The 24,977-nt window shown below is 31.1% G+C and overlaps 1 protein-coding gene across 6 annotated transcripts in view; it reads left to right on the top strand.

Moving 5' to 3' along the window:
- The window catches only part of Sh (Potassium voltage-gated channel protein Shaker), a 543,641-nt gene that overhangs the window by 466,412 nt on the left and 52,252 nt on the right, over window positions 1-24,977 (top strand). For all 6 annotated transcript variants that reach the window (XM_080179535.1, XM_080179532.1, XM_080179536.1 and 3 more), the window contains 3 exons: window positions 11,008-11,062; window positions 19,762-19,830; window positions 21,817-21,902. In XM_080179535.1, coding sequence (XP_080035661.1) covers window positions 11,008-11,062; window positions 19,762-19,830; window positions 21,817-21,902 — 210 coding nt within the window. The remainder of the gene's footprint in view (window positions 1-11,007; window positions 11,063-19,761; window positions 19,831-21,816; window positions 21,903-24,977) is intronic.

Below are 24,977 nucleotides of genomic sequence, written 5' to 3'. Positions count from 1 at the left end.
TTTTTTTCAGTATGACTTCGAAACCGATTAATATTCGCTGAATTAGAACCGATTATTAACCATATAGCAAACAAAACAGATTTTTTAAAATCTGTATTTTAATATCCGCGGAAAGCTGTATATAATACGATGCGATAAAAAAAACTATTCTGTATTTTTGTAGGGACACGTGCATATTTTTGCGTGATATATATGGCTAATATTACTTTCAGATATGGCTATGATATATAGCAAAATATCATCTGCAAACAAATTTACAAATACACGTTACATTTAATATTATGTACTTTGAATATTGCTAGCGGCTGCGTCCCTACAGGCCTCTAGGGGCACATGAGGTGGGGAGGGGTGATGCCATTTTCAATTTTAGTTTTAAAAAGAAAAAGTAAAAATGGGATTTGGGTTAATTTTATTCTATGGGCTATTCTCTTCTTAGGGTAGTGGAACCCTCCCAAAAAAAAAGTTATAAACCTTCCCTAGAAGCTACACATTGTTCAGCGAGATCCTTCGGTGCAGACACACACATACATTGACAGTCAGACTTCCTGCTACTTTTATATAAGGACCAGCTGATGCGCCCCTAGCATCTAGAGGCTCTACTTTTTCAATTGTCATATGTTTAACCATTTCAAATATATTATTGAAAGGAAAAATTCAAAGTATTTTGAATGGATATTGTACATAAAGGTAAATAATGCTTATACTCATAAATGCAACATTTTTTATTAGATTTTAAGTGATTGATAAATTTCATGGCGGGTGAAAAAAGTACAAACATCAAGTCTTGTTTTGACAAAGTAGAAAAAGTTTAGTTATTGAAAAAAAAAATTCTACATGAAAAAATGTGATCGACAAAATTTTACGACTATTTTGACACAAACATTTGTAGTTTTTACGACTACGTGGCTATAAAAATCAAATAAAAGCAATAACAAAAAGCTTTTGATATGAAACCTATTCAATTTCTCAGGGATCTAAAGAGATAAGACAATAGCCGATAAATTGTTGTACATCCTCAGTGGTGGAAACGTTTAAACACTTAACTTAATGAATCAACCAATCAAAATTCACGAAAGTCTCCGAGTTTTTAAGCAAACTAATAAGAAATCACTATTATAATACTTTGAGGACTAGTTATTGCTAAAGGAGAATAGTTTTATGCAGGGCTCAGCAGTTGCGCAGTTCCGATCATGCACGACTCAGCTGCTGAGCCCTGGTTTTAGTTGTGTTTAGTTTGAATAAAATCTATTGTGGCTAAGTTTAGTTTAAAGGCTCTATGATCAAAAACAAAAAATCACGCTAAAATATAAATAAACAACCAACCATTTCCTCTTAAATTTTATTTAAAAATATATTTCAGCCTCATTTTTGATATCTAAACCGACAAAAAAAAGGTGGTATTTTAAACTTAGTGGAACTTGGCGACACATTAAAAACTGTCCCGAATTTGTATTAATTTTGAGGAACACGACTCCAGTTACGTCATATTTTTCTTTCCCGAAAAAGGGAAGGGGGAAAGAAAAAAAGGGAAGGGGGGAAGAAAAAAGATATGGGAGAAAAGGGGGTTTTCCCCATCTCTTTTGAAGAGATTTTCTTCCCCCCTTCCCTTTTTCGGGAAAGAAAAATATGACGTCACTGGAGTCGTGTTCCTCAAAATTAATACAAATTTGGGACAGTTTTTATTGTGTCAACTTTGCTATTAAATTAATTATACAAAAAGGTTTTGCTATTAACTCTTGTCTTGCCAATTTAATCTTATATTACTTTCGAATGAAGGGAAAATCTATTTTTAAATAGTTGATAATGGACGTAATTGTCCTTGCTTAGCATTGAAACAGATGGACATAATAACGATGACTGCGCTTATAGTATTAAAATCAAAATCTGAGTCGTTATTATTTGTTAAAATCTGTATTTTTAGACTTGATTATAGAGATGCTTTGCTAATTATATACAGCTTAAAAGTTCTAGGAATTTCAAATTTTAAAAAATTTAGTAACTACTATTTAGTGTACTTAACTATTTATGAATTACCATAAACATAGAACAATTTCGACATTCGACAAATTAAATTTTGTGTTAAGGCCTTTCCCTTTAACTGTACATATATTACACTGTCTATGAGTAGGGAGGTAGAGGATATTGGACTGTTTATTACACTAACCCCCAAAGTTTTATAATAACGTATTCTTATTAGTTGGCTCAACAACATTGGGGACTTTTAATGATATTAGTTGGTTCATTAAGTTGAGTGTCTAAACGTTTCAACCGCTAATTGTGTTCTACAAAAGTGACAATAATCATTGGAGATGTACATCAATTTATCCGCAATTGTCTTATCCCTTTATATCCCTGGTATATTACACTATCTATGAGACACTTTCTATTGTGTGTATAACAATTAAACAGGATATTAGCAAATTTTTGTCAACGTACAAATTAATTACATTTTTATTTAAGAAGCAGGCTTAAGGCTATATAGTGGTCAAAACTAGTTATATTTAATAGGAGTGCAACCAAATTTGTAACCCGACGGGGTTTGGTTGATTTTTATGGAGGCTATTAGTTTTCAAGCCATTGACCTACCTATAAAATATTTCAGTGGTTTTTGAGATATTATTGGAAAAAACTACATTTTTTATTAGGGTATTTTTTATTAAAAGAAAGAAATATATAACATTTATGTGTTTTTTTTTCCTGAAACTGATTAAATATAAAATTACTCTGATTACAGTTTTTATTTTTCTCTACATATACTAATCAAGGCTTTGTACTATTTTTCCTTTCTATTTGTACATTTTTTTGTTTTGTACATTTAAAAAAATGTTCGACTTTTTTGGGCGATTTTTTGTGGATAAAACTTAAGAGTATACATATCTATTAACGAGATCCGAGATCGTAGGGCACAGGCCGATAGGCATATAGACAAAGAGACATCCTACCTTTTATAAAATATGACTATGACTCTAATTATAAAATCTATTATTTTTTCAAAAAAAATATTTTAAACTTCCATTTTCTTTATCATTTTGACCATAGTAGTAAAAGTGTAAACCTTCTATACATTTTGTAGCTTACATTTTGTCTGCTTTTTCCTCAAGATAATGGAGTTATCCTAGAGTATTCAAACCTCAAGATTTTGGAGCTATCCTAGAGTATTCAAACGTCAAACAATGCTATAAAAATCTTCATTCTAAACTTTAATTGTAATTTTGTATTTAACAGCAGTTTGAAGTTAGCAAAGCGTTTGATACCATTAAACATATTTTTTTTGGATAACAAAAAAACCAATAATCAAAAATTCAGTATAAACCTATTCCAAATTTTCTGCAATATGGGATGCCTAATATAAACATACTTACATTTTAAAACTTGATTATAAAGATGCTTTGCCTACAAAATTATACCTAATGGAACTTTGAATTAATATTCAGAAAAAAAACCAAGTGAATGATAATATCATATAAAATATTGTTTTTGGAAAAGCCAAATGTTAAAAATGGACGTACTGACTCTCTGAAATTGAATATAGAGTTGCTATGCCTACTAAATTGAACCTAATTGTTAATGAATCATCATGTCTAGTTTGAAATTGATTAACCATAAGAGCTATCCATTATGAACGGAAGGACGTAAGTAGGACTATTATCAACCCTAATTATAGCAAAGATTTGCTTTTAAAAATGAACAAAACATGTTTTGAAAATTTTCTAAATAGCCAGCAATAGAAAATAAGTAGATATCCAAAATAGTATAATTAATAACAAGGAAAATTAAGTATCATAGCAATAGCAAAATAACATATTTGAAAATGTACCAGTAAACACTAATACAGTAATAATTAAGAATAGTTATTTCTCGCATCGTATTATAAACGGCTTTCCGCGGATATAGAATGTACAATTATAGTTTTTTTAGCCCCGAGGTGCCAAAGGCACAGGCTAAAAAACTGGTTTTAATCTTATGATTGTAAATTTTATTTATGGATGAGAACCGGTTCCTATTCACCGGATTCGAATGAGTACGAGAAAATTGGTGTTTGTTTTTTAAAAACAGTATTCCCTTATTTTATCTATTCCACTTAATTTGTATTGTACTTAAACCATGTTATTTATATAAATGAATTGATAACTTAAGGGTTAATTTTTTTGGTTTTCAATAGATTATAAACGCCAACTTTTAAGCCATCTCTTAATAATATGCCATAAAAAAAACCATTGTCCTAGTAATTTATTATCGTATTTTCACTTACTGTCTATCCTACCTTATATAATAAATAGACAGCTAGGTGTAATTAGTTTAAGAGCAGGTTTAATGTCATTATTGGACATTTTTAAGGCTTTTTAATTCAGAGACAATTTAAACCTATCATTTGATATTTTCTTGATCCGTACTTTATTTTTTCCCTTACAATTTCCTAATAAATATATTTTGTTTTTTGTGTTATTTAAAAGATAAATATCTTATCTTGCATGCACATAGAGCTAGAGTCTGGTGTTTCAACATAACTGCACATTTGTTTAATTAGCCCTGAAAGAATTTTTCATTGGAAAGGAAGAATTTCAATTGATTTAATGATAATCCTTATTATAAAGTAAAAGGATATCTGTCTGTGTGTCTACCACTAACTAATAAACCGGTTGTGTTCTCCTTTACAGGGTAGCTTCGCATAAGTCCTGGAAAGGTTTATAACTATATCCCCCCCCCCCCCGCCCTGAAGGGCCCCTAGAGGCCTCTAGGGGGGCATAACCGCTAGTGGCTAAATAAAGCAAAGACGGTATATTCCGCCAAACGAAAAGTATATGGAAGAGGTATTCATACGTACCTACGTACATGCATTAATTGTAAAGTAGATGCGCTACATAATTTTTTGACACAATTTATATGAAATGTTTGACTACAATGTTGGAACACTTTGTCGACTGTCTTTCCATCATAGAAGATATAATTATACATATATTTAATAATAAATAGGGTTGCAGCAACTATTCTAAACAAATCTAAAATGTAGAGAATCTCACAGTAAATCGGCTCTGCAATTAGCTATGAACATACAAAAAGAAAGACATCCTGGTACTTTTATTATTTCGATTAAAGTTTATATTTTTAATTCAATTATTTTGTTTACTAGTCCTTTAGTGGAGGGGAGGGGGGGGGGAAGGCGACCTTCCACTTTGAATTGTAGTTTTAAAAAGAAAAGTTTTATCATATAATTGGGGGTGTCATTTTTCAGGGCCGACTTCTCTTGGGAGGATGGTGGAACCTTCCCCCCGAAAACTGTTATAAACCTTTCCAGAACCTATGAGACGCTACCCTATAAAGATATACTTTTACTTTATTATAAGTAATGTCTGTCACATGCTTACAAATTATTATTTATGTTGTCTGCCGGATAAATGCAATTTGGGGCATTTACTACACACTTCAAATACAGTTTTTATCACACGTTTTTTTTTTTCTTGTGGTGTAGCTACTCTGAAAGTACGATGCTTTTTATAGTGCCTATTAAAAAAGTACGTCATACAATACAAATGACCAATGATAGACCAATATACAGACAAAATTACCAATGGCATGCCAGTATACATATTAATTGACCAATGGTAGGCCAGTCATTTTTTTTACAACACGTTTTTTTCTCATGGTGTAAAAGTACATTATCAAGTATGGCTTTTTATTTACGTTATTATACTAATTTCTATTCCTATTATATAACACACTAAAAACTCTAAAACTTCATAATTTGAAGGAAAAAAATTTTAAATCCAAATAAAAAATGTTTTGTTGTTTTTCTACAATAAAAATGAAATGAATTAAAGAGTACAACCTAAATAAATATTTACAGAAAGAAAGTATACAATTTGTAAAATAAAAATACCGGATAAGTTTACAGTAAAATATAATCTAAATAAAAAAACAGAAGGTCTTTAAGTAACACAGCAAAGTCAAATAGTAAAAAACAAGAAAACTACTTTATTTAAACAACTAGCGGATGTACAACCACCAACTAGGGGTTATGTTTCAGAAATATCCTAAAACCATTTAAAGACTTCAATAAAAAAAATAGAATCCCAGCCCAGGGACCTATAAGAAGCTTCCCTAAAATGGAGAACTCTACTGGCTCAGTCGGATATTTTATTCATTTCAACCATCTAAATCAAAGAATTCTTGTCCTTTGCATTAAATAAGTAAAACAAACTGAATTTGAGCAAATATGCAGGGATACAGGATAGGACAATGGCCGAGAAATTCATGTACATTCCCAATGATGATTATGAAAATTACCCCTTCTGTAGATTAGAATTAGTGCTTTAAACATTTGAACACTCAACTTAATGAATCAACCAAGTCCCAAAAGTTGTTAGGCCAACGAATAAGAAAACGTTATTATAAAACATTGGAGACTAGTGTAATAAACAGCCCATTGTCCCCTCTCTCTCTGTCTGGCAAATATGCAGGGATAGGACAATAGACGCTAAATTAATTTTACTTCAAATTCTTGAAAATAAAATTCTGGCTTATATAAGCTGTGGGGGAATGAAAGGTATGTATATTGATATATTCTCCTTCTTCCTAGTAAACATTTGAAAGTGTCAGAGAGAGAGGGTACAATGGGCTGTTTATTACACTAGTCCCAAAAGTCTTAAAATTACCTTTTTCTTATTCTTTGGCTTAAGAACCTTGGGAACTTTCATCAAAAATCTTGATTAACTGGTTTAGTTGAGTATCCAAACGTTTCAACCACTAATTGTTAACTACACAAGGGGTAATTTTGTGCATCATTTTAGGGGATATAATTGTACATCAATTTATCATTGTCTTATCCCTTTAGATCCCTGGTAAAAATGTGTAAACACAAAGTTGAAAACAAAAGAAATAAAGGAAAAATGGTGATGTTTCTATAGTGTAGCATAAAAGAATCTTGTAGAAAATTTTGCATATCTTATCATAAAAAGTAGCAAGGATTTTGTTTGTAGCTTAAGAATGCAATAAATACTGAACAAATTGAGTTTTTTATCACAGCTTTCACAGTTCCTGGGTGGTTTAAAGCTATTTTATCTTTAAATCTATCTTGAAATGGTTTTAGGCTATTTTCTAATCTTTCATTCTCCCAAGATTATAAAGCCTTTAGATGCTAGGAGCGCATAGAATATGTTTCTATTATCCCTTTTATATACATTAGCATATAATTGGCAACAATCAAGCTAAAGAGCTCTAAATAAAAAGAAACAATGTTTAGAAATGATAATGTCAGAACTGGCAGACGGAATTAAGAATAAAGGTATTTACATGCCAAGTTATTTAGTAGTTGCCCTATTAATTCTTGCGAGTATGAAGCAACGACTAAATGGCCTCTATAGGCTAGTTTATTAACAGATTAAATATAAAGCAGTTTCAATTTTTGTACAGTTCATTATAAATAACATAAATCTTATCTAAAATTTTCTGAAACTTACTTCCTTAAAGCAATATTTTCTTTTCCATTAAAAAGATTTTTGTTTTAGAATATTTATCTATAATACAAAGTAGCTTGAGGTCTGTCCGTCTGTCCGTCTGTCCGTCTGTCTGTCTGTCTGTCTGTCCGTCCCTTAAGATCTCGGTAACCACTGAACCGATCGGATTCTACTCTTCAGGGAATATACCTACTGGTCCTGTGGTGGTTTTAGGCTATTTTCTTGGGGGGTGGGACACCCCCAACACCCCCAAAAATAAAAAAACCACCCCCCAAAGATTTTTTTTTTACATTTTTTGTAAAATTTCAGTAACTGTTGGTCAAATTGGGCTCAACCCTTCTGGGAATATACCTACTGGTCCTCTGGTGGTTTTAAGCTATTTTCTTGGGGGGTGGGACACCCCAACCCCCCCAAAAATAAAAAAATCCCCACTTCCAAAATTTTTAATTTTTAAAAATTTTTGTAAACAAAAACCAGTAATTAGGGTGGGGGAACCCCACTGCAACATGGGGCAAAGCCCCCACGAATCCCCCCCCCCCAAAAAAAAAAAATTTAAATATTTTTTTTTAAATTTTAATTTTTGTGTATGCGAACAACCTAGGTTTAATTTTTACGAATTGAAATTTTTGTGTATACGGCAAACAACCTGGGTTTAATTTGTACAAATTAAAATTTTTGTGCATAAAACGCACAACCTGGGTTTAATTTTACCACAGAGTAATTAAACAAAGAATATTTTTTTTGAATATTTCTATTTAGGAGGGTTGACTTCCCATTACTTCATAGGGCAAAGCCCCTAGAGGCTAGGGGCGAAGCCGCTAGTTTAAATTAAAGTATTTTAAAGAAAATTTATCAAACGACAGTATCATCCCACAAATTAGTATAAACCTTTCCTGGACCTATGAGAATCTTCACTGTAAAAGAAAACCATATCGGTCCAGTGATAAGCGAGAACATATGCTAAAAACAGACACAAACATAGACACTACCCTCCTTGTCAAAATGCATTTTTTCTTGGTTTGTCACGAAAATTAACTGACAGGCATTATAACGTAAAGTAAAGCTTCGCTCCTTTAAAAAAACATGAGAATTGTTTTGTTTTGTTGCCGTCATGATTAATTGAGTTTAAAATGTTTAAAACACAGAGTCATTACTTCGTTGACAGAACAAAAATACAAAAACTAATATTTTTCTTTTTATCTACAGTAACAGTACATCTACTTTTAGATTTCTAGTATTGCTTTGAATCCGATTTGTTTCTGTTGGATAAAAACTCGTTTTCAGCCCCACTGAAAACAAAACATGTATTGAATCAATTTATATACAATTTTCCTCTACTGAGAAAAAAAAACATTTATAGCAAGTACCTATTTTATTGGCCTTTGGCCCCTTGGACATACAAAATACGATGCGATAAATATATGTATTGCTTTTTAAACCTTTTTAGTGTATCTTTTAAATTGAAACATTTTCTTTTAAAGACATTATGAGAAAAAGTAAACACATTAGAAAAAGTATGGCTTAGAAACCGATCCGCTGGACTACACCTAGTTCTCAGCCATGCTGAATAATCATTTAAAGAATCGTATTACAGATAATTTTCCAAACAAATTATAAAAGTAATAACGTTTTTTTACCCCGGGTCGTAGGCGGAGATCCGGCTATAATACGATGCGATAAATAACTATTATTCTATTCATTAAAATCTTTGACTATTAATAAAACTAATTATCAATACGCTAATTAATAATATCCGCAGTTAACCTATCCCTATCCTATTTTATCCACAGGGGAAGGGGAACCAATTACCAAAGTTTAAATAGAATTCATATTTTTGTTGGTAAAGTTATTAGATTTAAAATATATGCAGGAAACACACACACAAACACCCCCACACACACACACTCAAGCAACACCTTCCTTGATTAATAATTGCACACTAAGGGTGTTCCATCGATCTAGCAAATTTAAATTGATATTAAGAATTAGATTTTATACTCATCGTCTTGGGATTCACCTTTAAAGTTCAAATCAACCGATGGACGCACATCTATTTATTATCACCTATTAAATTGCTACGTTTTAAAGATAATACATAATAATTACCGCAATCTTTAAGTAAGGCATCCTAGACTTCCTAATTTAAGAACCGTCGGACATTTTTGGTTGATTTTCCTATTTTAGTTTCATAGATTTTTTCTGCAACTAATTTACTGTTTCGTTTGATTACTTAATTCCTAGGAATATATATATGGGAATAATGCATCGCTAGCACATTTACGCTTTAACTAACATTATCTTTCTATAGGTACTATAATCTTACCCAAAATTTTAAAGTTTAGAATAAATATGTCGAGTTTAATAGAATATTTATTTGATATAATTATTTTCTTATTTCAGTAAAAGAAAAATTATTTTATATTTATAAGTTTGAAATGAATACTTACTAGATTTATCAAACTAATCTATAAGAGGTATAGAATAATTGCAATGATTTCTGGACAGTCTAACAGTACCTAGGATCTAGTTAATTATTATAATTGAAAGGCATCTTCAATTAAAACTTTACCCAAGTCATTAAAAACAGGAAAATATATCTCTTAACTGCATTTTCGTTTTTCTTCTTGTAGTTTTTTATAGTTCTTTTAAAAAATCTTCAATCAAATATACCTTTGATTGTTTCTTATTATTTTGACGCTTCTTTTAGATTTGTTCATATAAAATAGATGGTCTTTTTTGTATACTAATAAGGATGAAAAATACCCTCAAAAAAAAAACACGATCTGCAATTCTCTAATAATAATAAATTTTGTCAAATTGCTGCGCTAATACTTAACAAGATTGTCCTTTGTTGATATATTTTACTCGTTTTGTAATTAAAAAGTATCTTACATTAAGTAAACAGAAATTGTAAAGTGTTGTTAAATGGTCAAAATCAACTAAAACAAATTCATAAATGCGCAAAAACGCACAAATTGATGTGTGATGCCGGATAGGCATAATCAATACAGACGACGCCAACTCTTCTAATACAAACCAAGCTAACAAAGATGTTATAGATCTCAATGAAACACAGCTAAAGTAAGTATATCAAGTGTGGAAGAATTTGTATCAAATGCGATTCTTTTGTCAAACTGTTATTAATGGTATTTAATGGGTTTATCAAATGCTATTTTAAAGTCAAACAGTATATAATTAACAGGTAATTAGGAGGGAAGACACTGATATTATTAAATATTAATGTACACAGCTGTTAAGAGTGTTAATAAAAAATGACGTCCTACTTGCTTATTCTTGGTGAATTTAAGTGTATACTGGCCTGCCATTGGTAATCTTGTCTGAATATTGGCCTATCATTGGTCATTTGTATTGTATGACGTCATTTTGTATAGACATTATAAAAAGCTTCTTAATGTAAAGTACATAATAGAAAATGAATAAATACAAAATTAGTATAACGCAAGGCTTTTTCATATTATTTGATGTTATACTAATTTATTCACCAATAATTAAATTAAATGTTTTTTTTTAATATTTGTTTATTTTATTTCAGGTCTTTGCCCAAGATAAGTACAGGGGAGGAAGAAGGAATACATCAAAATCCCCAGGAATTTAACACACACGCTTAATCACAAAATTTAGTTCAATAATGTTTAAAACATTAAATAGGATGTTTGTCTTTACTGAATGATTTCTCCTTTATAGGTTAGCTTATCATAGGTCCTGGGAAGGTGTATAACTATTTTAGGGGAGGGTATAACGAAACTTCCAAGAGAAAACCCCCCAGAATTTTTATCTCTACCTTTAAATAGTTTTTTTATTCTACATGCAAGTTGAATTCTATTTTATAATAAACTAGCGGCTTCGCCCCTAGCCTCTAGGGGCTTTGCCCCAAGAGGTGATAAAAAAAATTAAGGCAAAAATCGTAAAGGACCAAGGAAATCTTCTACAAAAAAAAATAACGGACAAAAAAAATGGGGGGGGGGGATTTTTTGGTTTTTTGGGGGGTTGGGGGTGTCCCACCCCCCAAGAAAATAGCTTAAAACCACCACAGGACCAATAGGTAGATACCCTAAAGAGTAGAATCCGATCAGTTCAGTGGTTACCGAGATCTTAAGGGACAGACAGACGGTCAGACGGACAGACGGACAGACAGATATCGTTCTACTTTGTATTATAGATAGAATGCAGCAACTTCCCAAAGAAAACCCAACATTCCATACTGAATGTCTATTTGATTACAAAACCAATACTTTTTATATTTTATACCAACATTAAATAAATCTTCCAAATAATTTGAAATTGTAGAACAAGGCAGACAACTCTGTAATTATTTTCCTAATCTAATGTAAAACTAAATTTATAGCATATGAAGTTTCATGATTATTATTGAGTTGCACTTAACCTAATGAAAGAGGGCAAGCCCTATCAATTTTCTTACAAGGATGGTTATGTCCAGTGCAAGTGAGGCTGTAAAAAGAATGTAAGCCATTAACCCTACCCCTTTTCACACTATTTTGTCAATAGAAAGAGAGTTAGGTCTTTATTTAAGTAACGCTTCTGATACGATTTGACAATATCCCCAATTTATAGTATCTCATAATATAATTAAATCAATGCCCCTTTGAGGAAACTCCTCTTGCACTTTAATCTTTTTATTCCTTATCAATATAGGCCAACCTACCAACCTACTAATAAACCAACAAATGAATTATAGAAATGCTCATCTTCTAAAAAAAGTAAATTTGGCAAATGTATTAAGTTTCTATTTTCCCTCTGTTTTCACTGCAAAGTTTTGTTCGCAAATCCATCTCTTTGCAGTATAATAAGACAGGATTAAGAAAGAAGATAAAAGAAGCAAAACTTTTACCCTTTTTTTTATACCTGTTGCTTATTGGATAAAAAGGAAAAAAATAATGTTTTTTTTTATATTCTAAAAAGGTTTGATAATCATTAGTATTTGTTCAAAAATTTTAAATTCCTCACAATAGTTAAGATAAAAAAACATTTACAAGATCAAGCATCATATTAAATATTGCTAATTTTAAAATGTACCTAATTTAAATTAGTTTATACCCACATGGTTAGATATGAGAATGTAGAATAAGTTGTTGTTGATGGTGTTAAGAGGTTTTCCAGCCTGTTTAACATGATGTATTATACCTGTATAGAGTACAACCTTCCATAATAATCTCAGGTGTGCCTCCATACACTATTTCTGTTAACCTTGACATGGTTCAACTGTGCTAATAATAGTTATTTATTGCATCGTTTTATAGACATCTTTCCGCGGATATTAAAATTAAAAATTTTAAGATTAAAACTAATTCCGAGGAACTAAAGACCAAAGTTAACAAAACTAGTATAAATTTAATGGGTTTTTTATATTGTTTGTGGAAAATTGTCTGCAATATAATGCAATATATGATTTTTCAGTGTGGCTTTGAACCGGTTATAATTCCTGGGATATTAATCGGTTTTGAAGCCATTCTGGAAAACCCTGTCAACAAGTGTTGAGTTTAAGCTTGGTTAACCAACCCTTATTACATTTGTTGAAATAATCTAAATAGACTTTTTTAAACATATAAGTCATTCCTAAATTCATTTCCTAAAATCATTATAGGAGCTATGTGAAGCTTACCTAATAATGAGAACTTAATTTATTCAGAAGTTATTAGGATCCTACTACTTTATATAATAAAATTTTAGAAAATAAATTTATAAATGACATAACATTAAATATCTTTACATATTATATAAAAGGGAGGAAAATCAAGAAACAATAGGATGAGTAAATAAATTCAATGCTAGAACAATTATTAACCTCAAATTATTGCAATTAGCCCATATTGTAACTCATTTTCCTTGCTAGGGCTAATATTTAGAATTAATTGCTCCTTTCCCAGTTCACATTATTAGCACTATTTATGTTACTTAACAAAATTTTGAAAGTTTATTTAATCTGAAATTTATCATCTGAAAGCAATTGATTCAACATTTAGTAAATCATAGAATTAAAACGAGTTTTTTATTCCCGAGAGGCATCCAAAATGGTATTATTTTTTTATTTTAATATTTGTGGAAAATTGTCTGTAATACAATGCTGTATATGATTTTTTTATTATGGCTGAGAACCAGTTCTAATCCACTGGATATTGAATGGTTTCGAAGCCATACTGGAAAATGATTCCTTTGGATCAGCTGGCATTGTTATTGAACCTGGTACACATGTCAAATGTTTTGCTAAAGTGTGCAAATGTTTTTCACAAACTTGTAAGGTTTACCATTTACCATTCCCTGGCAGAATCAATTTTTATCTATAAAAGTACAATATTGTACAATCGACATTTCTAAAATTATAACTTAACCTTTTTCATAAACAAGATTATCCTTTTAATAAAGCAACAGGTCCTCTGTCCTTAAATAAATTATCTGGCTTACCGCTGAACCGATATGGTTCTCCTTTACATAGGTCCTGGGAATGGGGTATTCCTATCCAGTTTTTTGTTTAGGAATGAATATTTTTTACCCGAGGGATTAAATGATGGACCGATAGGTCATCATTTATTCACGAGTTTTTTATCCAGTTTTTTGTTTAGGAATGAATATTTTTTACCCGAGGGTCGTTTATATGGGAATGTTAATACCCTCCCCTCAAATAAAAACTAAAATTAAAAATAAGATGAGTCGAATTCATCACCCTACCCCCTCCCCCTACCTCAAGTGCCACTGGAGGCCTCTAATATTACTATTCCTTTATGCTACAGCCTATAGTGTAAACAAAAGGAGAAGAAAAAAACCTTCTATATTACACACTTAGAAAAAATTCCTTTCCCAGTTGTAAACAAGTTAGCTCTAACTTTTACTTTTCAAAAATATAAATAGATAAATGTGCTTTTCACAAGTTTTAGAGGTCATGTCTTCTCTAAATGCTGTATGGTCATTATCCATTGTATTCCTAGTTGTGCCTCTTTGATCCCCTCCATTTTATTAGTCAATTATAAGCCATAAATGTAACAACTAGTTAAAATCATAAGGTATCCTTTTATACAAGTATCAGGATCTCTGTCTGTACTAAATGATGTTGCTGAACTGATATGGTTCTCCTTTTCAAAGTTCATGGTAAGGTTTATAACTATTTTGGGGGAGGGTACCACCGCCCTCCCAGTTGAAACTGCAACAAAAAAATATATAACTGACCCCTCCATCTAGCAACCACAAAAATATAACAGCTGATCTTAACATAGATTGAAAAGAAAACATTTTGCGTTCCCTTAGAGGCCTCTGGGGTCGTAGCTACTTGTAGATAAATAAACAATAATTATATAAGTTTACATAGGAGGGTCCAAATTGTTCAGTTTAATCTCTAATGATAATGTCAACTTTTTTCTACTATCTTGTGAGATAAGCAAAGCAAATGTTACACAATTTTGCATTTTTTGCATCCGGAAATAATTAGATGTAAGTGCATTTTCTTGATTGCAATTAAAAATTTGTCATACATAAATATTTCATATTTAGTACAATAATTAATTCATACCATACTATAAAAAGAGAAAAAATAAAAGAAAAGATAATTATTGACAATTTAACAACTTAATTAGACCACTAACAGAGCCAAATGCAACCACTATTTCATATAAATAATGCAAAATTTAGAAATTAACAACTGGAAAAAATGTATTCATAAAATGTTATGTTGTAGATTATTTTTACACTTTTGAAGATTTGAAATATTCAGTTCACATTTTGATTTATTGATGCACAATGATATTAAGATTTAAGCGTACAGCAAAGTGCACAATTTGTAAAAGAATAAAAGAATAACAAAGAAATAGAGAAAATATTAATAATTTAGGCCAAATAGTGCAGTAGAAATTCTAAGATTATGGGTTGAAATAAGTAAAAGCAGTATTTCAGTTCAAAATCATTAAAACTAATCAGGAATTTCAAATTGGGATTATTTATAATATATTGCAAGCTAATTCACAAAATAATACCACGAAAGTTTACCATGCACATCTCATGTTCTGCATAAGCATTACCCAGATATAAAAATACACCCACTCTCACTAACACACAAAGCTAAATCCTGATCATTTATGAAACAGTGAACTTATACATGATGTGAATTTGAATTTAGATGATTTATTTCTGGCTCACTGCTCCTCTGCCACTCTCTGTTGCAAATATTCAAATGCTTTTATCTGGATTTCCCTCAAATCAGCTTAAATATTACTAAATCTAAAAAACTGTTTTGTACCATTCACAGGAAAAATAAATATTATTTTGACAAAAATAGGGACTAAAAATAAAATGACAACAACACAAACAATTATTGACCAATAACTGTGAATAAATGTCAGCCTTTATATACTGTACACCAAGATGTTATACTATTTCTTACTTTAACAATCTTATAATTAATTAACTCAAAAAATCATAAATTTTAGCTGTACTGCATAAGCATAATTTATCTAGTAAAACAATTGATAATGTTATCAAGCAAAAGCACTTAGAACTTTGCCTTCAATACATTGAACAACATTGTTCCTTATTTTATTTTTGAAATTTGCTTTTAAAATTTTTTTTACATTTTTATGTTTAAAAGCAATTATGCACTGGGTATGTGTAATTTAAATAACAGTTGTCTTTTGGTAGGAGAAAATGTAAATGTTAATGAATATATTTTTTCATAAATATTAGCAGACAAAACAATGATAGTCAAAAATACAAAATATTTTTAAAAATCTAAACTAAACTTGTATGTAAGGGGAGTAAATTTATTGTAAGTTCATTTTGTTGAAGATTATATTCATGTGTATGTCTCGGCTGTATCTGTTTAAAGTTAATTTTTCTCTGTCACACAACAAACACAAAATGTTAGCAATATCATTCATGTTTGAGTTGTGTTTGGTTTTCCTGTTTAATCCTTAAACCACAGATTGATAAAACATGAAATTATAAAGGGGTCATTTTTTCGCATGTAAGATGGATGTTGGGTTTTAGTCAAATGCTCTTATTAAGTCAAAGAGTTCTTAATTATGCCCAAATGTAACAAATATGAAATATTTACAAACAGTTTGACTTAATCAGAGCACTTAAATACATCACAACACCAAAAAGTAACCTTTGTTATTTCTCTAGATTTGGTGGGGGGGGCCCGGGGGGGGAGTTGGCCCTTGATAACAATGCATTTTCAAAACAAATTACATAACACATGTATTTAAGCTTGTTGTTGGTTGGGAAATATTTATTTACATTTGGAAATGTATATTTGAGTGCTTGCTAAAAGGAAACACTTTTGGAATTTAAAACAACATACAAATCATTCTCCTTGAAAAGTTGAACTTGATTTTGTAAATATATAACTACTAGTGAATCGGTGGTGCAGGCACCACCTAAAAAATTATATTCTATGTTATCTCACTTCTGAATATTAACCCTATTCTTCCATTGACATATCCCCGACTATTAACCTTTTTTCTTTCATTGACCTATCCCCAACTATTAACCTTTTTTCTTCCAGTGACCTATCCCTGACTATTAACCTTTTTTCTTCCATTGACCAATCCCCGACTATTAACCTTTTTTCTTCCATTGACCTATCCCCAACTATTAACCTTTTTTTCTTCCATTGAGCTATCCCTGAATATTAACCTTTTTTTCTTCCATTGACCTATCCCCAACTATTAAACTTTTTTCTTCCATTAACCTATCCCCGACTATTAACTTTTTTTCTTCCATTGACCAATCCCCGAATATTAACTTTTTTCTTCCATTGACCTATCCCCCACTATTAACCTTTTTTTCTTCCATTGACCTATCCCCCACTATTAACCTTTTTTCTTCCATTGACCTATCCCCCACTATTAACCTTTTTTCTTCCATTGACCTATCCCCCACTATTAACCTTTTTTCTTCTATTGACATATCCCCCACTATTAACCTTTTTTTCTTCCATTGAGCTATCCCTGAATATTAACCTTTTTTTTCTTCCTTTGACCTATCCCCAACTATTAAACTTTTTTCTTCCAATGACCTATCCCCGACTATTAACTTTTTTTTCTTCCATTGACCTATCCCCGACTATTAACTTTTTTCTTCCATTGAGCTATCCCCGACTATTAATCATTTTTCTTCCATTGACCTATCCCCGACTATTAATCTTATTTCTTCCATTGACCTATCCCTCAATCTCTCTCTCTGTCTCTCCGAACCGTACTACAAATCAAGTTACTCATAAAGATTACTACGACTTTTATAGTTTCGTTTATTCATCATTTTTTAAAGATTTAATGTCCCTCTCTCTCACTTCCCTTTTCTTCCGTCTTTATTTTAATTTCATTATTTTTATTTAAAACCGTATTTATAATTTTGTCTCTCTTTCTTTAAAATATTTTAGGATCCTAATGTTTTTTGTTTAAAATTGTCGTCCTGAAAGGGTTAAACTATTTAGCTAAATGTTAAATTTTAGTTTAATATCTGAACACATTCGGGCGCGTCGCTAGTATAATATTACATTAAAACTTAGTTTTCCTTGATTTACTATATTATAAACTTAAATTTTCTATTTTATGAATAGAAATTTGATACTTCAATATAATTTAAATAGCAACATGAAATAAAAAATTTAATTTATTCTTCATAGAGTAAAATAATGGGTCTTATCATTCTGGTCATTGAGAGTTTATGATTGATTATTGAACCAGTATGAGTTTTTAACATCTTACCTTTGGAAAACTTGAGCTCGTTTATAGACATTTATTTCCTATATAGATCTGTCATGGATCTTGATGCAATACAGCAGGCCGTTTTGTAAATGTTAAAAATTGGAAGATTTCATTAAATAAAAGTAATCGCAAATATAAGTATTAAATGAGTATTATTGAATTAGATTGTTAAATGGCAGCACAAAATTAAAACCAAAAACTTGCCAACGATTCTAAAAAACAAGGATAACAACATTAATAAAAGCGAAGCTCTAACAGTAGGACAAACGAACATTGACTCTTTGTCAGAACTGAAAAAGCAGAATCTGTTAATATAAATGATCAGGTCTAATCAAAATTGTGAGTAAATTTGTTTCAAAAGTGCTAAGATTGAGAGTTAAAGTCATATTTTAAAGTGATCTTTATCAGATAGTCGATCAGACAAATATATAGAGAAGGTGCACACAAAAAAAATTGGTGATATTCCCTAAGTTAAAGAGTTTCTGTTTACTGTTCTATAGTATAATAGTCTATTTTGTTGTGTAGTGCAATAGAGATGATCTGGGAACATAATGTCTAAATCAGCCAATAGGAGAATAGACAAGAACCCAGACATGTCATTGGTTCAAACATTTTACAGATTTCAGTACGAAATATCATATTTTTTTCATTTCGTAGGCATTTTGAGTCAGCTATGGATTGTCGCATTTCTTGGGATAAACTTTTCTTGGATAAATTATATCATGTAAAATTTCTTTCCTCTTATAATGTGAAACACATGACAAACCACATTATAAGTTAGTTATGAATTGTTGAATCGAAGGATAAAGTTAGCTTTCTAAAATTATATTATCAAAAAAATTCAACGCACTATTTCTTGAGTAGATCTTGTATATAACAAAAGATAAGCAATGGTGTTTGTCTGCTAAATATTCCATTTAAGTTTTATGAAAAAAAATGTGCTCAGCTGTATTATCTAGATATATTATATCTGTTTGTAGTGCTGAACAAAATTGTCTGTTTTTGTGGAACAGAAAATGTAATTTCACTCATTGTATGTATTTATGTTTGTAGTTTAGTTTTCCTAGAGTTACTTATGCAAAATGAAATAAAATTTACATATATTTTGTATTTCATTTGATACTAAAACATAAAAATTAAACTTAAAAGCCTTGATCTTTTATGCTTTTAGCTCCTGAAATACCTATTATGGGGACGGTTATTAATTTGTAACTATTGCATACAACTTCAGAGCAAAGGCTTTTTTTTTTAATTCCTTTGAATTTTATGTAGAAAAGGCTGAGATTCGAACTTTTAAATTGTCCTACAACCTGCGGATTCACTATATCTGGTGTTTAAGTAAAGGTTTTATTATAATATCAATCAAATAGTTTTTTTTCAAAGCACACTTATAATTACGATTTTCAATAGTGCAAAAAAGTTTAAATGGGTTAATTGGGCATTAGAATAAATCTTAAAATATAAAATTACAGATTAATGATACTTCTTGAAATAAATTAAGATTCAAGAAATAACGTTTTCCCGCCATTATTTGAAATATGACCACGTGATTAAGCGGCCATTTTGAATTGTAGTACACCGGGCAACATCACTTCCATCCAGTGCCTCACGATCACGCGTCATGTCAACGTATTGTTATCAATGTAAGTATATTTTTAACTAGACCCAGCTACTCTATAACTCCATATGCGCGTTTGTCTGTATGTCTATGCCATTTTTATAATGCTGCATACCTAATATCCATGTGTGAGTAAAATTGCAGGGATCTTAAGGTATAAGACAATGGCCGATAAATTGATTTACATCCCCAATGATGATACACAAAAATTAACCTTTATTTCGTTATAAATTACTGGTTGAAAAGTTGTTGAGCCAACGAATAAGAAAATGTTATGATAAAAATTTGGGGACTAGTGTAATTAACAGCGCAATGTCAATAACCTCCATGGTGAAATTGAATAGATTTAATCTGAAACTTTATGAATTGCCAAAACCTATATTTAATCATTTCTGGCAAAATACATTCAGCTTACAGTGGATCAAACACCCCCGTTTCCACACCATTTATCATCAAAATTACTTCATTGCAAGTAGAGGGTCAAAAAATTCGTTTTATGCTGAAAGAAAAGAAAAGAACATTAGAAGGAAAAAAACATGTTGAAGTGTTAGATTAGAAAAAAAGAATGATAATATCCATAAAAGCGAAACTCAGAAACTGCAGGACAAACGAACATTAACACTTGCACATTGTCAAAACAGAAAAAGCAGAATATAAATGTATATAATTCTAAACAAAATAAGTAAAAAAGGAAAAAGAGAAACATGTTTTAAGTAGACGTACAGACATCAAAAAACGTACCTAACTTTTATAGGAATCATCATGCAAAGTTTGAAATCAATAGGACAATTCTAGAATGTCTAAATTGACAAAAAGAGCTAACTGTTTCGGACGGACGGACAGACCGAAGCTATTTATAGAGAAGCTTCGATTTTAAAAACAGTTAACTTTACAAACTAAGACAGAAACTGCGTAGATATTGTAGGCGGGGTACAACTGTATATGCAGTTTAGTTGCGCTTCTATAAAGTCATTTAAAGGTAAGGGGGGGAGGTTAAATTTGTGTACTCTGAAATATGAGACTTTCCTTGTTCATTTAGGTCAAATAGATCCTTTCCTCACATAGGAATTAATTTTGTTTGTGGGCAGAACCATATTTTTATGTCTATCCTGTTCTATATGAAAATAGCTTTCCTTCTCTATTTATCTATCTTTCTTTCTCTCTCTATCTATCTATCTTTCTTTCTTTCTATCTCTTTTCTTTTTCTATATTTAAGTATTAAGTTCTCTTTTTTACCCTCCATCCATTTCTTTCTATTTCGAATCTTAATCTCTCTCTCTCTCTCTCTCTCTCTCTCTCTCTCACTGCCTCCATCTCTCTCTCCCTCCATCTCTCTCCCTCCATATCTCTCTCTCTCTCTCTTTCTCTCTCTCTCTTTTTTCTTTCTTTATCCAATTATTTTTACTTGATTAAACAAATTGGATTTGTGAAATAGAAATATTAAACTTTTCTTTCTCTCATTTTAATAGCAAAACTATTCTACTTGATGTTTTTACCGTAAATTGAGTATCACATTGGAATGTTATTGGATGAAATAAAATCAAGGAATTTACACTTAAACGAGAAGTGTAAATCGTGCTTAATTATGTGCATGATTATATAGTCAAACGTCCTTCAGACAACCAACCAATTGATTGCTCAACCTTTGACTGGAAGTCCTGACTGTGCAATGTGCATGGTAATAGGTTGCGCATTTTTTGGGCTAATGCATTCCTACTACTAAAGAGATTGAACAATGTTCTGTCAGTGCCCTAAGTTTTATAATAACGTTTTCTTATTTGTTGGCTTTACAACTTTGGGGACGTGAATCTTGATTGGCTGTTTTATTAAGTTGAGTTCTCAAATGGTTCAACCACTAATTTAAATCTACAGAAGGGGTAATTTTGTGTAACATCATTTTTGATGTACATCAATTTATTGGCCATTGTCTTATCAATTTAGATCCCCGAAAAGAAAGACATTATTTCATATTTATTAATTATAAATTTAATTCAATCCTGTTCGATTTTAGGTCAGCGGGTTACGATACGAAACCCAAATCCGGACATTGAATCAGTTTCCAGACACCCTACTTGGAGATCCATCCAGAAGAATCAGGTATTCAGACATCTAGCTATTTTTCCTGGCTATCTATCTTCTTACGATCTAGCTATCCCTCTGACTATCTAACTGGCTATCTATCTTCTTACCATCTAGCTATCCTTCTTAGCTATCCTTCTTGCCATCTAGCTTTCCTTCTGGCTATCTCACTGGCTATCTATCTTCTTACCATCTAGCCATCCCTCTTACTATCTAGCTATCCTTCTTACTATCTAGCTATCCTTCTTAGCTATCCTTCTGACCATCTAGCTATCGTTTTACTATCTAGCTGGCTATCTAGCTATCCTTCTGGCTATATAACTGGCTATCTATCTTCTTACTATCTAGCTATTCCTGTTACTATCTAGCTATCCTTCTTACTATCTAGCTATCCTTCTGGGAATCTAACTGGCTATCTATCTTATTACCATCAATCTATCTAGCTAGCTACCCTTTTTACTATTCTATTCTTCTGGCTTTCTATCTTTTTGCCATGTATCTATATATAAAAAATATTTAAAAATTTAGGAAGGTATTCGCTATTTATCGCACCGTATAATAGACAGTTTTCCGCGGATATTTAGATAAATTATAAGATTTAATCCAGTTTTGTTAGACCCGAGGGGCCGAAGGCCCAGGCTTACAAAACTAGAATTAATTTCATTTTGATATTCGTTGAGAAGTGTCTGTAATACGATGATAGTTTAGTATGTCTTAGAATTGGTTCTAATCCAGAGGATATTGATCGGTTTCGAAGCCATACTGGAAACCATATTCTTTTTTATTAAAACATAAATTCATATTTGATAAATCTCTTTTTGACATCTTTTTGTATCTATCTATCAATGTACTATACTATACAATGATTGTAAGAATTGTACTTCGTGCTCAATACATCAATAGCTATTTTTTTTTCAATTGTGGGGTAAAACAAATATTTATTCAAGTAAAACTAAGGAAAATAAGGGAGGGGGGAGACATTTGGCTGTTTGGACCCCAAACTTTTATAATAACGTTTTCTAATTTATGAGCCTAATATCATTGGGAATTTATCAATTTTTCTACCACTGTCTTATCCCTAACAAAAAAAAATTGAAATCCCGTCGAAAATTTACGGAGAAAAGCTTTAAGAGTAGTAATTGATTTTTTATTACTTGGATCTTGGATAGCATGTACTCACTCTAGCAAAGGAAAACTTGTAGCTGGCTAAAACAAAAATTTCCTAACCACTCCATTTACCCAATCCTCTGCCCTCCTACTGGATAATCGAATTGGCCAATAAGAGATGTCCATGATAGCTACCTAAATTGACTACAATCTTTCCCCTGTCATAATATCCATGTATATTCATTAAGAACACAGTAATAGTGTCTGACTGATTATGACGTAACAAAAAAATTAGCCAATGAGAGGCCACTATAAATATTACCATTGGTCAATAGCAGCCTCTCATTGGCTAATTTTTTTTGTTACGTCATAATCAGTCAGACACTATTACTGTGTTCATTCATTAAAATAGTTTTTTTTTCAATTTGAACCTAATGGCAATGTGCGATGCTATCACAAATATCAAATAAATTGTTATCTGATAAAGCCTTTTCTACCAAAACACGGACAATGAGTATCAAAACAAAAATTGATTAAATAAATTTACTTGTATGTGACTTCTTAAAATTCATAATGTACGTCCAAGAAAGGGATGGTCAAAGGGTTCTCTACCCCCCCCCCCCCTAAAACAAATAGGATTATCCCGCTCCCCCTAAAAAAAGCTTGGGCGTCCTAGCCAACAATGATAATAAACCACAAAAATTACAATCCTGGTTATTTTTTCTGCTTATTTTTCATTCAAGGTTACTTGGATGGGTAAATAGCTACCATTTTTTTACCAGCAAACCTGTCCAATGCCCTTCCATAATACAGCCGCTGACACCGGCCAGTCACCACCAGTCAATTTCAGGGATCTAAAGGGATAAGACAATGGCCCATAAATGGATGTACATCCCCAATGATGATTCACAAAATTAGCTCTTCTGTAGATTTCAATTAGTGATTGAAACGTTTAGGTACTCAACCTAATTAACCAACCAATAAAGATTTATTAAAAGTCCTCAAAGTTGCCAACAAATAAGAAAATGTTATGATAAAACTTTGGGGACTAATGTAATAAACAGCCCAATGTCCCCTTCCTCCCTGGTAACCACCAGTCATTTCCAATATTTTGTGCCATTTGATTTATGAACATAAAAAATGTATTTTCAAAAACTGGACCAAAAAAATTTTAGATAGCAAAAAAAGGAAACAATTGCACAGAGGGAGGGGACATTGGGCTGTATATTATACTAGTCTTCAAAGTTTTGTAATAAATAACATATACTTATTCGTTGGCTCAACATCTTTGGGAACCTTTATTAAATATTTATTGATGGAGTGTACAAACGTTTCAACCACTAATTGTAACTTACAAAAAGGGTAATTTTGTATATCATCATTAGGTGAGTCCTTGGTGGATTTTAATTTTGTTGCTTCCCAAATTATTTTTTGTTTGTCACTTTTTAGATTTTGTGTAACTGTATGCACACCCAAAAATATAATATGAAAAAGCCGGGTTAAATCTTTATCTACAATAGGAGTGTTTATACAATTTAGAGAAAATAAAAACAGCAATCAAAATAATTTATTAAAATGTATCTTTTTCAAACTGTCTTATTTTAGAGGGAAGGAGGAGATTTAAAATTATATTTCTGGTAGCTGCTTTAAAATTTGAAAATATAAAGATTTTATTAATGATTCAACTCCATTATTCATCCATTCTTATTAAAAAGAAGATAAACTATAAACATTCCCAAAAATATTTAATTTTAAAACATTTTGTTATTTTGAAAAGACACCTTTAACTTTTATCTATTGGAAGTAAATCATAATGGGAAATATTTTTTTCCAGTATGGCTTCGAAACCGATTGATGTCCGCTGGATTAGAACAAGTTCTCAGCCAGACTGGAAAATCATGTTAGCATCGTATTCCAGACAATATGAAATAAAATCATGAAAATAAAACTAGTTTTGTTTGCACGTGCCTTCGACTTCTCGGGGCT

The sequence above is a fragment of the Acartia tonsa genome, chromosome 12, assembly GCF_053477335.1.
Source record: "Acartia tonsa isolate MP-2025a chromosome 12, ASM5347733v1, whole genome shotgun sequence".
Taxonomy (NCBI): Eukaryota; Metazoa; Arthropoda; class Copepoda; order Calanoida; family Acartiidae; genus Acartia; species Acartia tonsa.
This window is presented reverse-complemented; position numbering and strand designations above follow the sequence as displayed.